The sequence below is a fragment of the Gadus chalcogrammus genome, chromosome 4, assembly GCF_026213295.1.
Source record: "Gadus chalcogrammus isolate NIFS_2021 chromosome 4, NIFS_Gcha_1.0, whole genome shotgun sequence".
NCBI lineage: Eukaryota > Metazoa > Chordata > Actinopteri > Gadiformes > Gadidae > Gadus > Gadus chalcogrammus.
Genome location: NC_079415.1, coordinates 6,592,350 through 6,606,812, shown reverse-complemented (window position 1 = coordinate 6,606,812; position 14,463 = coordinate 6,592,350). Strand labels below are relative to the sequence as shown.

General features: G+C 44.6%; 1 protein-coding gene and 20 non-coding genes across 23 annotated transcripts; 1 reads left to right on the top strand and 20 right to left on the bottom strand.

The window, feature by feature from the left end:
• Positions 1-38: 38 nt before the first annotated feature.
• On the top strand, positions 39-7,110 carry dclre1c (DNA cross-link repair 1C, PSO2 homolog (S. cerevisiae)). Of its 3 annotated transcripts, none has more exons than XM_056589528.1 (15): positions 39-679; positions 813-864; positions 1,003-1,087; positions 1,300-1,359; positions 1,670-1,725; positions 1,853-1,954; positions 2,276-2,348; positions 2,532-2,672; positions 2,899-3,000; positions 3,278-3,417; positions 3,899-3,953; positions 4,374-4,462; positions 4,692-4,789; positions 4,944-5,033; positions 5,207-7,106. In XM_056589528.1, exons 1-15 carry the CDS (start codon positions 571-573, stop codon positions 6,076-6,078), a joined length of 2,124 nt encoding a protein of 707 aa, XP_056445503.1. In that variant the 5' UTR covers positions 39-570; the 3' UTR covers positions 6,079-7,106. The 3 variants fall into 3 exon arrangements, with proteins under 3 accessions (XP_056445503.1, XP_056445504.1, XP_056445505.1); XM_056589529.1 differs by having other exon boundaries at positions 644-723; positions 5,207-7,108; XM_056589530.1 differs by lacking the exons at positions 39-679; positions 1,670-1,725 and having other exon boundaries at positions 5,207-7,110.
• A 286-nt stretch (positions 7,111-7,396) lies between these two features.
• Positions 7,397-7,468, bottom strand: trnaw-cca (transfer RNA tryptophan (anticodon CCA)). Its single transcript has one exon. It is a non-coding gene; the product is annotated as a tRNA-Trp (tRNA).
• A 140-nt stretch (positions 7,469-7,608) lies between these two features.
• trnaw-cca (transfer RNA tryptophan (anticodon CCA)) lies at positions 7,609-7,680 on the bottom strand. The gene has a single exon. It is a non-coding gene; the product is annotated as a tRNA-Trp (tRNA).
• Positions 7,681-7,815: 135 nt separating this feature from the next.
• On the bottom strand, positions 7,816-7,887 carry trnaw-cca (transfer RNA tryptophan (anticodon CCA)). Its single transcript has one exon. It is a non-coding gene; the product is annotated as a tRNA-Trp (tRNA).
• A 349-nt stretch (positions 7,888-8,236) lies between these two features.
• Positions 8,237-8,308, bottom strand: trnaw-cca (transfer RNA tryptophan (anticodon CCA)). Its single transcript has one exon. It is a non-coding gene; the product is annotated as a tRNA-Trp (tRNA).
• A 341-nt stretch (positions 8,309-8,649) lies between these two features.
• On the bottom strand, positions 8,650-8,721 carry trnaw-cca (transfer RNA tryptophan (anticodon CCA)). Its single transcript has one exon. It is a non-coding gene; the product is annotated as a tRNA-Trp (tRNA).
• Positions 8,722-8,863: 142 nt separating this feature from the next.
• Positions 8,864-8,935, bottom strand: trnaw-cca (transfer RNA tryptophan (anticodon CCA)). Its single transcript has one exon. It is a non-coding gene; the product is annotated as a tRNA-Trp (tRNA).
• Positions 8,936-9,460: 525 nt separating this feature from the next.
• Positions 9,461-9,532, bottom strand: trnaw-cca (transfer RNA tryptophan (anticodon CCA)). The gene has a single exon. It is a non-coding gene; the product is annotated as a tRNA-Trp (tRNA).
• A 505-nt stretch (positions 9,533-10,037) lies between these two features.
• Positions 10,038-10,109, bottom strand: trnaw-cca (transfer RNA tryptophan (anticodon CCA)). Its single transcript has one exon. It is a non-coding gene; the product is annotated as a tRNA-Trp (tRNA).
• Positions 10,110-10,244: 135 nt separating this feature from the next.
• Positions 10,245-10,316, bottom strand: trnaw-cca (transfer RNA tryptophan (anticodon CCA)). Its single transcript has one exon. It is a non-coding gene; the product is annotated as a tRNA-Trp (tRNA).
• Positions 10,317-10,458: 142 nt separating this feature from the next.
• Positions 10,459-10,530, bottom strand: trnaw-cca (transfer RNA tryptophan (anticodon CCA)). The gene has a single exon. It is a non-coding gene; the product is annotated as a tRNA-Trp (tRNA).
• A 349-nt stretch (positions 10,531-10,879) lies between these two features.
• On the bottom strand, positions 10,880-10,951 carry trnaw-cca (transfer RNA tryptophan (anticodon CCA)). Its single transcript has one exon. It is a non-coding gene; the product is annotated as a tRNA-Trp (tRNA).
• A 142-nt stretch (positions 10,952-11,093) lies between these two features.
• Positions 11,094-11,165, bottom strand: trnaw-cca (transfer RNA tryptophan (anticodon CCA)). The gene has a single exon. It is a non-coding gene; the product is annotated as a tRNA-Trp (tRNA).
• Positions 11,166-11,300: 135 nt separating this feature from the next.
• trnaw-cca (transfer RNA tryptophan (anticodon CCA)) lies at positions 11,301-11,372 on the bottom strand. The gene has a single exon. It is a non-coding gene; the product is annotated as a tRNA-Trp (tRNA).
• A 143-nt stretch (positions 11,373-11,515) lies between these two features.
• trnaw-cca (transfer RNA tryptophan (anticodon CCA)) lies at positions 11,516-11,587 on the bottom strand. The gene has a single exon. It is a non-coding gene; the product is annotated as a tRNA-Trp (tRNA).
• A 342-nt stretch (positions 11,588-11,929) lies between these two features.
• trnaw-cca (transfer RNA tryptophan (anticodon CCA)) lies at positions 11,930-12,001 on the bottom strand. Its single transcript has one exon. It is a non-coding gene; the product is annotated as a tRNA-Trp (tRNA).
• Positions 12,002-12,520: 519 nt separating this feature from the next.
• Positions 12,521-12,592, bottom strand: trnaw-cca (transfer RNA tryptophan (anticodon CCA)). The gene has a single exon. It is a non-coding gene; the product is annotated as a tRNA-Trp (tRNA).
• A 135-nt stretch (positions 12,593-12,727) lies between these two features.
• Positions 12,728-12,799, bottom strand: trnaw-cca (transfer RNA tryptophan (anticodon CCA)). The gene has a single exon. It is a non-coding gene; the product is annotated as a tRNA-Trp (tRNA).
• A 142-nt stretch (positions 12,800-12,941) lies between these two features.
• trnaw-cca (transfer RNA tryptophan (anticodon CCA)) lies at positions 12,942-13,013 on the bottom strand. Its single transcript has one exon. It is a non-coding gene; the product is annotated as a tRNA-Trp (tRNA).
• A 905-nt stretch (positions 13,014-13,918) lies between these two features.
• trnaw-cca (transfer RNA tryptophan (anticodon CCA)) lies at positions 13,919-13,990 on the bottom strand. Its single transcript has one exon. It is a non-coding gene; the product is annotated as a tRNA-Trp (tRNA).
• A 342-nt stretch (positions 13,991-14,332) lies between these two features.
• trnaw-cca (transfer RNA tryptophan (anticodon CCA)) lies at positions 14,333-14,404 on the bottom strand. The gene has a single exon. It is a non-coding gene; the product is annotated as a tRNA-Trp (tRNA).
• Positions 14,405-14,463: the final 59 nt, after the last annotated feature.

Genomic DNA, 14,463 nt, shown 5'->3' with positions numbered 1-14,463 from the left:
CTAAGTCAAATAGATGACTTAGGCAGTGCGTGATTATATAATGTAAAAAGCACTCTGATTGGCTTAGGATATAGTGCAATTACGAATCACTACTATATAGTGCAATATGTTGCACAGTGTTCTAGCAGCGCTGGCTATCTCGCTGTTTTCCTATGGGGCTCAGCATTTGTGCTGAATGAATCGGCTAAAATAAATTACAATTAAATTAGCAAAAGATAGGTTGGTTAACTTTGCAGGACGTTGTGAAGGTTTGGATGGGCAATCCGTTTCTTCAACCATTTCAACAACATTCAAAATTACTTGCAATATATTGGAGAAATGCTCGTGTGTGGATGTGGTGGTTGATGGAGATTGCTAGGAAGGTGGTTCTGAGTGGGCCTGACTCCTCTCCCTCTGAGAACCGTGCCATTTCATTCATCTGCCGCTAGAGGGCGGTCTTGCCGGTTAGACCGTCAAATGACACATAACAAGGAAGTAGCTATGTTTTGGGGGGAGGTTTCAAAGCGGGGTCCTCGTCTGATTAGACGTTGTATTCTTTACTGATTAGAGCATTCCGACATTGTCAGAATCATGAGCTCTTTTGCGGGTCGGATGAAGGAGTATCCAACCATTTCGCTTGACCGGTTCGATAAGGAAAATTTACATGCACGGGCATATTTCCTCTCTCATTGTCACAAAGGTGGGAGGTTCTCTAGGCAGGACAGCAACACGCAGATGACAAATGTAATAAAGAAACTTGGTATCTTTTCATCGCCTAATTGTTGCCCAATTGTTAATGTTTCTTTATTGTGCTGTGTTATGCTCCCCATTAGATCACATGAGAGGACTTAAAGGGCCATTCTTAAAGAGGAAACTTAAATTCAGGTGAGGGGAGAGGAGATGTAACAGCCTGTATCCAAGTAGCTTACCTAATTGACTGGTTTAGAAATGCGCGTTGTTCTCTTGAGGACTTAACAGCCATTGCGTGTGATCTGATAACATGCCTTGTTTTCTCTCTTCCAGTCGAACTATCAAACTCTACTGTTCATTTGTTACAAAAGAACTTCTGTTGAGCAATCCCAAATATGCCTTCTGGGAAGAGCGCATTGTAAGCAAGCACCGACACACTGCCACACACTTGTTTTTGCCCTCCATGGTAGATGACAATTGAATAAGAAGCATGAAATAGGCTTTTGCATCATCATGTCCTTTAAACAAAGTTATGTGTGTATAGGATTTTAGAGTTGGTTTTGTGTATGTCAATCATTACTTTAAAGACATAGGCCTTCTCCGTATTTGACAGGCTGTGTTGTGTGGTAGGTTCCCTTGGAGCTGGACAGCCCCACTCAGATCTACCTGGTGGACGAAGCATCAGGAGAGGTAAAACAAGAGGGTTTACACACAAATTGAATGTATGTTTTTACATCCATGTACGTACATACAACAAAAAACAATTTTTATGAATAATCTCAGGAATATGTTTTTTCGCAATGCAAATGGGAATAATTTGTGGCGGTTTCAAAAAAATAGCAGCCTACAGTTTTCCCTCGCATGCACGAATCCTTTTTTTATAGTAGAAAATAGCTAAACGGGACCATTTTCCTCCAAGCATCTGCGTCGGAGGTTAAGCTTCAGTCTCCTTATCTGTGTTTCGTTGGTGTTCCTCCTCCTCCTCGTCTGTGCTTCCCAGAAGGAAGACCTCCTGGTGACGCTCCTGACCGCCGGCCACTGTCCGGGCTCTGTCATGTGAGATCAGTGTCCCAGAATCTCCAAGTCTCAAAGACAGACTCCTGACCCACGGTGCATTACAGCACAGCGTGGCCTTCCGACTCAATGCTGACCCGTGATGACCTGTGTTTCTTGGTCGGTGTAGGTTTCTGCTGGAAGGGTCCAGGGGGAACGTTTTGTACACGGGAGACTTCCGGCTGGCCGAGGGGGACGCCTCTCGCATAGAGCTGCTGCACTCCGGGACCAGGTAGGACCCCCACACAGCTGCCCTCAATCTCGAGGCTCGCAACGCTCTCGTCAAACGTTTTTTTTATATAACGATTTTGCAGGTGCCAGTATCTAAAGCAGACACTACAGATTTGATTCAAACTCAGCTCAGTGACTCGTTAAATCTATTTATTTATTAATTTATTGAAACTGCCTGTTCCCCTTTTCAGGCTGTAGCTCTCTACTGCTGTTTAGGATGTGTGCCTGTGAAGGTGTTTTATGCTGTCATTTTGCCGTTGCTTATTAACTAACCCAATACATTATTCTGTGTGTTTCATATACTGCTCCTGTATGCACGCAGGGTGAAAGACATCCAGAGTGTATATCTGGACACCACCTTTATGGATCCCCGCTTCTACCAGATTCCTAGTCGGGTAGGTGAACTGTTAGTATGTTATGTTAGGCACATAAATAATGAAGACATTTGTTTCAATGACTGAGTCATCAAATCAGTGCTGAGGAGTTTGGGTGGGTTTTAATCTGTACTTGGAATGGATTTATAGGTGCATTTTATTGATGACGATATGTATGTGCGTGTGCATCTTTGTGTGAAATAGGAGGCCTGTTTGAGTGGGATACGAGAACTGATCGGTAACTGGATCAGCAAGAGTGCCTACCACGTTGTGTGGCTCAACTGTAAAGCTGCTTACGGATACGAATACCTGTTTACCAACCTGGGAGAGGAGTTCAATACTCAGGTGACGGCCAAACACACATTTAATACAACCACACTTACATAATACACATCGACCTTCGGACATGTTTGAGTTTAAACGTGTGTGTGTGTGTGTGTGTGTGTGTGTGTGTGTGTGTGTGTGTGTGTGTGTGTGTGTGTGTGTGTGTGTGTGTGTGTGTGTGTGTGTGTGTGTGTGTGTGTGTGTGTGTGTGTGCGTGTCCGTGTCCGTGTCCGTGTCCGTCCGGCAGATCCACGTGAACTGTCTGGAAATGTTTAAGAAGATGCCCGAGATTCTGAGCTATCTGACAACGGACCGAAGAGTGCAGATCCACGCCTGCCGTTACCCCAAGGTCACACACACACACACACACACACACACACACACAGAGGGTCATGATGCTAGGCAACCTGTTAGTTAGAACCGTTGGTCTATTGAGATCACTGAAGCAGTCTCACTCATATAGTTTGTCCAGTCAGTTTAGCCTGAAGTGACGAGCTCACACCTTAAAAATCCGATTTCCCTTTGAATTGGATTCTGTAAATGCTCTTTCCACATTTAAGTTGCTTTCATCTCCCAGCCATCAAACTGGAAACAAACTGTCCATGTGTCTGGGTGTACATGTTCAGATGGAAGATTTTATGCCTGGCAACCGGTTGCCGTGCGGATCGGTTGCCCCCGACGGCACACCGCTTCACATCATAAGCATCAAACCGTCCACCATGTGGTTCGGAGAGAGGAGCAGGAAGAGCAACAGCGTTGTCGTCAAGTAAGAGATCCCTTTGGAGTCTCACACACACTCTCTCTCCTGTTACGACCACTGCCACCTCAGGTTCTAAGATGATAGATTACAAAATAACATGACTCAGAACTACGAAAATTGATGGAGTTGGCCTCTGGTATTTCCACGCTGGCCTTCATATTACAGGCAGCTTACACCTGCTAAAGATTTCAACCTAACAACACAAAAGATGACCAATTAACCAAGAAACTATAGGTGGACCAACACAAAGAAAGAGTTATTTGTGTTGAGAACACGCCAACATCGACCATGGGTCATAACTCTCTGTAAGAAGATTGTATACAACTGATTTACCATTATGCACAAAAATGGTCACATAAAATAAATGCTTTGTTACAGTACTTCTTATATTGGGTTTTGACTGCAGCCAACGTATTTGTTGAAATCTCCTTCTCAAAAGGAACGGTAATATTTGAGGAAATACCAATGTTGGTTTGTGTTTTTCCAGAACGGGAGGCAGTTCCTACAGAGCTTGCTTCAGCTTCCACTCGTCCTACTCTGAGGTACTATAACGATGTTAACATATATTACATTACTACTATTGGCCTAGTGTACAAGATGTAAAAACACTGTGTTCGGAGCAGTTGTTTTTGGCGAATAACTGTTGTGACTTCACATTTTCAATAATATGTATGTCCTATTTGATCCTATGATCTTATTTGAAGATTAATTTTATTGCTTGTAATGCTTTATTCAGAATGAATGGAATTACTCACACTTAATACACTCCCATAGACTTTTCCCAGTACATAAGTGGCCACTAGAGATGGTGACTTGGCAAGTACAAGCCAAGTAATTTGTTCATATGAACTAATCTGCAATACACCACTGTCACTATAAGACCCAGGAATGACATTGCAGTAAATGTATCGTGTATTACTCCATTCAAGTGCAGTGCAAAGACTAGTCTCTCCATCACGCAGCTCAAGGACTTCCTGGCTTACCTCCAGCCAATCAACATCTACCCCAGTGTGATACCTCTCGGACGCACCCTAGGAGAAGTCACCGATTTGTGAGTCCAGCTGTTTTCTATTACAAAACGTAGAGAAATTGTCAAAATATTCCAAGAAAAGGACAGAAAAGATTCTGTTTGCGTTCCAATTAAGTAATTTAATGTATTCAATATTATGTATATTCTCTTTGACCTGATGCGCCCAGATCACATTTTTCCGTATTTTTTCTGTAAGTATTTCAAAATGGTGGATAAATGAACATTGCGACGTGTATCCTCTGGGGTCCAGGTTGAGGCCCCTCTGCAGGAACCAGGCGTCGCAAGCAGTGTTCTTATACAGACCCCTAGGAGAGCTGAAACGCACCCGGGCAGAGAAACCTGTGTACGGTGAGACCTGCTCACACACACACACACACACACACCTACACCCTAAAACCATACGCATCCATTGTCACCCGTTCCGTGGTGGGTTATTATTTTGCCCTCCCAAATTAGCTCTTTGTTTAATTTTTGGGATCAACATTTTGTGTGTGATGTGTAGATTCTGACAGCGGTGACGGGCTGTTTGAGGGTTCGAATTTAGCCCCAATGAGGAAGAAGATGGCACTGAACCAGGAAGAGAAGGACCATGGTGAGGGATCTTTTATATTGAACTACTACTAAGTTATTCATATATTTTTTGGGTTGATTATGTTATTCGTCTATTCTCCTCTATAGTTTTATACGAAAAATGTTGGCCCTTGCGAACATTGTTGGTACTGCCCTGGTTTTTAATGACCTGCTTGTTGTTCACTTATATTCCAGTGAAGGAGGGGAGCACTTTGAGGGACATCCCCGTAGCAGAGGAACCGTTTCCCCTGAACGACCACGCCGCCACGGCCTCCCTCTCCACGCTCGGCTACATAGACTGCACCGAGTCCAACGACGAAGAGGACGGCGACGAGGTGGAGGAGGAGGAAGAGGAGGCGGGGGACGACGGGGAGACGGTGACTAATCCCGCCCTCGAAGCAGAGTCCGGAAAGGAGGCGGACGAGGAGGTGGGAGATGAACGGCGGACGACGGGAGTCGCGGAGGGGAAGGGCGGAGTCGGGGCCGTGGACCGAGCCGCGGGCCCGCCGCGTCCGAAGTGGGACGACTTCTTCACGGCGGACGCGCTGCCCGACAGCCAGGGCAGCCTCACCAGCCTCTCCCAGTCCTGCTGCTCGGCTCGGAGCTCGTCCTCCCCCTCCAGGCTGACCGGCTCGCAGACCCCGGAGCTCTTCAGCGACGCCGAGAGCGCCGACGAAGCCGTCGACGGCGCGGGACGAGGGGCACCGGTTCCCCTCAATCGCCGGCCCAAGTCACCGATCCATCCCGTCGGACCGGACCGCGGCACGGCGCCTTTGCCCGACACCTTGATCCTCCTATCCAAGCCACAGCAGCAGGGGGAGGAGGGCGGGGCAGGGGTCCGTCCATCGACCAATGGCGGGTCTCCGAGGGGGATGGGAGACAGCCGGAGCGTGCAGACGGGGGAGCGGGCGGAATTGCCAGACTCTCAAGTGTCGTCGGACTTTGACATCCCGTGCACGCCAGAGTCCCAAGCGCCCAAACAGGAAGAGCTCTCTGCGCTCTACAGGACATTGGCCTCCGGGGAGGAAGTGGCCGTCTTCAGGAAAGGAAGTCAGGGTTCAATGTGATTTGGCGTTCCATTTGGGAGGGTTCGAGGTGCCATCGCCTCATTTTGAGGCGATGGCACCTCGTGGCTCCTCACCGCACTCGAGTTAGGCTTTTATAAGCGTAGGAGTTTTTCTGAATGGCTCATTCAAATGTCAAAGCTATGCCTCGACGGTGTTAGACCTCAGTATTAAACCTCCATGTTGTATAGTGTCTGGTTGGGTCCAAAATGAGAAATGCACACGCACACTCACACAGATAGACAGGGGAAGGATACACTGAGGACCAAAGGGTCTCATCCAATGTTCATGTTACACTTAATAAGACACGCATACATTCACACTTGTTGCCAACATTGTAACCCTATTCAGTTTACCTGGAAACCCCAGAAATCTAGTGGGTAATATTTAATTACGTATGCTATGCACCCATATGAAGCACTAAATGATTCGGTACATTTCAGGAAAAACCTTAATCTGTCAAACCATCCATGTTGCAGCAATTTAGTGGTCCTTCTTTGGTGTTTGACTTTCACTGCCGTTGATCTCTGAACCTGATTGCAAATGCAGCTTAACATATGGCTGCAACTCCATCTAAATAGCTCCCTTCAATCTGTAGTGTTGGTGCACCTGCTTGATACACCGAACTCCCTGCCACCTCAAAATGACAGTTCGGGGTAAGACCTGCTGTGTGTGTGTGTGTGTGTGTGTGTGTGTGTGTGTGTGTGTGTGTGTGTGTGTGTGTGTGTGTGTGTGTGTGTGTGTGTGTGTGTGTGTGTGTGTGTGTGTGTGTGTGTGTGTGTGTAGGATGGCACCGTCTGACTATCTTTTAAGTTATGTGGATGTTTTTTTTTTTGTTCTTAATTTGTCTTGTCTAACTTATTCAAGGTCTGAAATACAGCTCTTTAAGACCACTGACATTACCTTCTTTATTGCCAGTAGATAGTGTCTGATACTCTTCTGATCTAGAGTAAGACGCTCTACCATTGCGCCACAAGGTCTGAAATACTTCTCATCAAGAGCACTGAGATGAAGTTATTTATTGCCAGTAGATATTATGCAAATATTGTAATATTATAGTTCCACGGCAGAAACTCTTAGATCATGACTTAAAGAATGACTACTGGAGAATTGCCTGAACTTGACGTGATTTGAACACGCAACCTTCTGATCTAGAGTAAGACGCTCTACCTTTGCGCCACAAGGTCTGAAATACTGCTCATCAAGAGCACTGAGATGAAGTTATTTATTGCCAGTAGATATTATGCAAATATTGGAATATTATAGTTTCACGGCAGAACTCTTAGATCATGACTTAAAGAATGACTACTATAGAAATACCTGACCCTGACGTGATTTGAACACGCAACCTTCTGATCTGGAGTCAGACGCGCTACCGTTGCGCCACAAGGCCGGTTGTTTGCATATACACAAGCTTGAAATAACGGCATCAGTTACAGCTAGTGAGCCTCAGAATACAGCAAACTGTTAATAACACCGAGAAATTATTCCCATTTTGAGAACCCATTTCCACAAAGTGTTCTGTAAATCAGCTGACCCTGACGTGATTTGAACACGCAACCTTCTGATCTGGAGTCAGACGCGCTACCGTTGCGCCACAAAGCCTTAAAGAATGCACAATAAGACCGCTTTCATGATGTTATTTATTGCCAGTAGATCGTGTCAGATTAGTGGAAAATTATACTTTCACGGCAAAAACTTTTTGATCAAGACTTACGGACCGTCTAATAATGACAACCCTGACCCTGACGTGATTTGAACACGCAACCTTCTGATCTGGAGTCAGACGCGCTACCGTTGCGCCACAAGGCCGATTGTTTGCGTCCATACAAGCTTGAAAGAACGGCAGCAGTTACAGCTAGTGAGCCTCAGAATACAGCAAAAAAATAATAACATCTGAGAAATTATTCCCATTTTGAGAACCCGTCTGCCACAATGTAGTCTACAAATCTGCTGACCCTGACGTGATTTGAACACGCAACCTTCTGATCTAGAGTAAGACGCTCTACCATTGCGCCACAAGGTCTGAAATACTTCCCATCAAGAGCACTGAGATGAAGTTATTTATTGCCAGTAGATATTATGCAAATATTGGAATATTATAGTTTCACGGCAGAAACTCTTAGATCATGACTTAAAGAATGACTACTACAGAAATACCTGACCCTGACGTGATTTGAACACGCAACCTTCTGATCTGGAGTCAGACGCGCTACCGTTGCGCCACAAGGCCGGTTGTTTGCATATACACAAGCTTGAAACAACGGCATCAGTTACAGCTAGTGAGCCTCAGAATACAGCAAAATGTTAATAACACCAGAGAAATTATTCCCATTTTGAGAACCCATTTGCCACAATGTGTTCTGTAAATCAGCTGACCCTGATGTGATTTGAACACGCACCCTTCTGATCTGGAGTCAGACGCGCTACCGTTGCGCCACAAAGTATGCACAATAAGACCGCTTACATGATGTTATTTATTGCCAGTAGATCGTGTCAGATTAGTGGAAAATTATACTTTCACGGCAAAAACTCTTTGAACAAGACTTACGGACCGTCTAATAAAGACAACCTTGACCCTGACGTGATTTGAACACGCAACCTTCTGATCTGGAGTCAGACGCGCTACCGTTGCGCCACAAGGCCGATTGTTTGCGTCTACACAAGCTTGAAAGAACGGCATCAGTTACAGCTAGTGAGCCTCAGAATACAGCAAAAAAATAATAACATCTGAAAAATTATTCCCATTTTGAGAACCCGTCTGCCACAATGTAGTCTACAAATCTGCTGACCCTGACGTGATTTGAACACGCAACCTTCTGATCTGGAGTCAGACGCGCTACCGTTGCGCCACATGTTCTGAAATACAGCGCTGTAAAACCACTGACTTTAACTTCTTTATTTCCAGTAGATAGTGTCTGATAATTGTAATATTATAGTTTCACGGCAGAAACTCTTAGATCATGACTTAAAGATTGACTACTGGAGAATTGCCTGAACTTGATGTGATTACAACACGCAACCTTCTGATCTAGAGTAAGACGCTCTACCGTTGCGCCACAAGGTCTGAAATACTGCTCATCAAGAGCACTGAGATGAAGTTATTTGTTGCCAGTAGATATTATGCAAATATTGGAATATTATAGTTTCACGGAAGAAACTCTTAGATAATGACTTAAAGAACGACTACTATAGAAATACCTGACCCTGACGTGATTTGAACACGCAACCTTCTGATCTGGAGCAACCTGCTCAACCTGCTCATCAAGAGCACTGAGATGAAGTTATTTATTGCCAGTAGATATTATGCAAATATTGGAATATTATAGTTCCACGGCAGAAACTCTTAGATCATGACTTAAAGAATGACTACTATAGAAATACCTGACCCTGACGTGATTTGAACACGCAACCTTCTGATCTGGAGTCAGACGCGCTACCGTTGCGCCACAAGGCCGGTTGTTTGCATATACACAAGCTTGAAATAACGGCATCAGTTACAGCTAGTGAGCCTCAGAATACAGCAAAATGTTAATAACACCAGAGAAATTATTCCCATTTTGAGAACCCATTTGCCACAATGTGTTCTGTAAATCAGCTGACCCTGGCGTGATTTGAACACGCAACCTTCTGATCTAGAGTAATACGCTCTACCGTTGCGCCACAAGGTCTGAAATTCTGCTCATCAAGAGCACTGAGATGAAGTTATTTATTGCCAGTAGATATTATGCAAATATTGGAATATTATAGTTTCACTGCAAAAACTCTTTGATCAAGACTTACGGACCGTCTAATAAAGACACCGTTACGCCACAAGGCCGGTTGTTTGCATATACACAAGCTTGAAATAACGGCATCAGTTACAGCTAGTGAGCCTCAGAATGCAGCAAAATGTAAATAACACCAGAGAAATTATTCCCATTTTGAGAACCCATTTGCGACATTGTGTTCTGTAAATCAGCTGACCCTGACGTGATTTGAACACGCAACCTTCTGATCTGGAGTCAGACGCGCTACCGTTGCGCCACAAGGCCTTAAAGTATGCACGATAAGACCGCTTACATGATGTTATTTATTGCCAGTAGATCGTGTCAGATTAGTGGAAAATTATACTTTCACGGCAAAAACTCTTTGATCAAGACTTACGGACCGTCTAATAAAGACAACCCTGACCCTGACGTGATTTGAACACGCAACTTTCTGATCTGGAGTCAGACGCGCTACCGTTGCGCCACAAGGCCGATTGTTTGCGTCTATACAAGCTTGAAAGAACGGCATCATTTACAGCTAGTGAGCCTCAGAATACAGCAAAAAAATAATAATATTTGAGAAATTATTCCCATTTTGAGAACCCGTCTGCCACAATGTAGTCTACAAATCTGCTGACCCTGACATGATTTGAACACGCAACCTTCTGATCTGGAGTCAGACGCGCTACCGTTGCGCCACAAGGCCTATTGTTTGCGATCATACAAGCTTGAAAGAACGGCAGCAGTTACAGCTAGTGAGCCTCAGAATACAGCAAAAACATAATAACATCTGAGAAATTATTCCCATTTTGAGAACCCGTCTGCCACAATGTAGTCTACAAATCTGCTGACCCTGACGTGATTTGAACACGCAACCTTCTGATCTAGAGTAAGACGCTCTACCATTGCGCCACAAGGACTAAAATACTCCTCATCAAGAGCACTCAGATGAAGTTATTTATTGCCAGTAGATATTATGCAAATATTGGAATATTATAGTTTCACGGCAGAAACTCTTAGCTCATGACTTAAAGAATGACTACTATAGAAATACCTGACCCTGACGTGATTTGAACACTCAACCTTCTGATCTGGAGTCAGACGCGCTACCGTTGCGCCACAAGGCCGGTTGTTTGCATATACACAAGCTTGAAATAACGGCATCAGTTACAGCTAGTGAGCCTCAGAATACAGCAAATTGTTAATAACACCAGAGAAATTATTCCCATTTTGAGAACCCATTTGCCACAATGTGTTCTGTAAATCAGCTGACCCTGACGTGATTTGAACACGCAACCTTCTGATCTGGAGTCAGACGCACTACCGTTGCGCCACAAGGCCTTAAATAATGCACAATAAGACCGCTTACATGATGTAATTTATTGCCAGTAGATCGTGTCAGATTAGTGGAAAATTATACTTTCACGGCAAAAACTCTTTGATCAAGACTTACCGACCGTCTAATAAAGACAACCCTGACCCTTAAGTGAATTGAACACGCAACCTTCTGATCTGGAGTCAGACGCGCTACCGTTGCGCCACAAGGCCGATTGTTTGCGTCTATACAAGCTTGAAAGAACGGCATCAGTTACAGCTAGTGAGCCTCAGAATTACAGCAAAATAATAATAACATCTGAGAAATTATTCCCATTTTGAGAACCCGTCTGCCACAATGTAGTCTACAAATCTGCTGACCCTGACGTGATTTGAACACGCAACCTTCTAATCTGGAGTCGGACGCGCTACCGTTGCGCCACAAGGTCTGAAATACTGCTCTTTAAGACCACTGACTTTACCTTCTTTATTGCCAGTAGATAGTGTCTGATAATTGTAATATTATAGTTTCACGGCAGAAACTCTTAGATCATGACTTAAAGAATGACTACTGTAGAATTGCCTGAACTTGACGTGATTACAAGACGCAACCTTCTGATCTAGAATAAGACGCTCTACCGTTGCGCCACAAGGTCTGAAATACTGCTCATCAAGAGCACTGAGATGAAGATAGTTATTGCCAGTAGATATTATGCAAATACTGGAATATTATAGTTTCACGGCAGAAACTCTTAGATAATGACTTAAAGAATGACTACTATAGAAATACCTGACCCTGACGTGATTTGAACACGCAACCTTCTGATCTGGAGTCAGACGCGCTACCGTTGCGCCACAAGGCCGATTGTTTACGTCTATACAAGCTTGAAAGAACGGCATCAGTTACAGCTAGTGAGCCTCAAAATTACAGCAAAAAAATAATAACATCTGAGAAATTATTCCCATTTTGAGAACCCGTCTGCCACAATGTGGTCTACAAATCTGCTGACCCTGACGTGATTTGAACACGCAACCTTCTGATCTAGAGTAAGACACTCTACCATTGCGCCACAAGGTCTGAAATACTGCTCATCAAGAGCACTGAGATGAAGTTATTTATTGCCAATATATATTATGCAAATATTGGAATATTATAGTTTCAGCTACAAATCAGCTGACCCTGACGTGATTTGAACACGCAACCTTCTGATCCAGAGTAAGACGCTCTACCATTGCGCCACAAGGTCTGAAATACTGCTCATCAAGAGCACTGAGATGAAGTTATTTATTGCCAGTAGATATTATGCAAATATTGGAATATTATAGTTTCACGGCAGAAACACGGCAGAACCCGTCTGCCACAATGTAGTCTACAAAACTGCTGACCCTGACGTGATTTGAACACGCAACCTTCTGATCTGGAGTCAGACGCGCTACCGTTGCGCCACAAGGTCTGAAATACAGTTCTGTAAGACCACTGACATTACCTTCTTTATTGCCAGTAGATCGTGTGGGATTGGTGGAAAATTATACTTTCACGGCAAAAACTCTTTGATCAAGACTTACGGACCGTCTAATAAAGACAACCCTGACCCTGACGTGATTTGAACACGCAACCTTCTGATCTGGAGTCAGACGCGCTACCGTTGCGCCACAAGGCCGGTTGTTTTTATATACACAAGCTTGAAATAATGGCATCAGTTACAGCTAGTGAGCCTCAGAATACAGCAAAATGTTAATAACACCAGAGAAATTATTCCCATTTTGATAACCCATTTGCCACAATGTGTTCTGTAAATCAGCTGACCCTGACGTGATTTGAACACGCAACCTTCTGATCTGGAGTCAGACGCGCTACCATTGCGCCACAAGGCCTTAAAGAATGCACAATAATGCCGCTTTTCCACCGCACATGTAGCTCGACTCGACACGACACGACTCGACACGACTCGACACGGTAGCAGCGCGGGTGCTTTTCCACCGCAAATAGTACCTCCGGGACGTGGGCGGGGTCGTCTGCGCGAAAGGGCCGTGACGTATTTTTGTACGCGACGCAAACAACACCTACGTAACCCACACATGGACAGAACCCACATAACAACAATGGAGAACATCGATGCGATGGTATTCGTGTTCGTATTATTAGCTGGCATGTTGAAGAAGTGGAATATGTTGGCTGCGGCGCTACTATGGCTGTTCTATCGTTACCAGCATGGTTGCCATGTCGCTCTCGTGACTTCGTCACACTCTCTGGCCAATCAGTGGCCGGCCGTCTGCCGACGTCACCTTTTAGCATCGGCTCAGCCGCTTGGAACCTAGAGCGAGGCGGTACTAGAAAAAGCAGCCACTTGAGGTACTAGATCGCGGTGGAAACGCAAAAAAGGCGAGCTGAGTCGAGTCGAGTCGAGTCGTGTCGAGCTGGTACCATGCAGTGGAAAAGCGGCATAAGACCGCTTACATGATGTTATTTATTGCCAGTAGATCGTGTCAGATTAGTGGAAAATTATACTTTCACGGCAAAAACTCTTTGATCAAGACTTACCGACCGTCTAATAAAGACAACCCTGACCCTTAAGTGAATTGAACACGCAACCTTCTGATCTGGAGTCAGACGCGCTACCGTTGCGCCATAAGGCCGATTGTTTGCGTCTATACAAGCTTGAAAGAACGGCATCAGTTACAGCTAGTGAGCCTCAGAATTACAGCAAAATAATAATAACATCTGAGAAATTATTCCCATTTTGAGAACCCGTCTGCCACAATGTAGTCTACAAATCTGCTGACCCTGACGTGATTTGAACACGCAACCTTCTAATCTGGAGTCGGACGCGCTACCGTTGCGCCACAAGGTCTGAAATACTGCTCTTTAAGACCACTGACTTTACCTTCTTTATTGCCAGTAGATAGTGTCTGATAATTGTAATATTATAGTTTCACGGCAGAAACTCTTAGATCATGACTTAAAGAATGACTACTGGAGAATTGCCTGAACTTGACGTGATTACAAGACGCAACCTTCTGATCTAGAATAAGACGCTCTACCGTTGCGCCACAAGGTCTGAAATACTGCTCATCAAGAGCACTGAGATGAAGATAGTTATTGCCAGTAGATATTATGCAAATACTGGAATATTATAGTTTCACGGCAGAAACTCTTAGATAATGACTTAAATAATGACTACTATAGAAATACCTGACCCTGACGTGATTTGAACACGCAACCTTCTGATCTGGAGTCAGACGCGCTACCGTTGCGCCACAAGGCCGATTGTTTACGTCTATACAAGCTTGAAAGAACGGCATCAGTTACAGCTAGTGAGCCTCA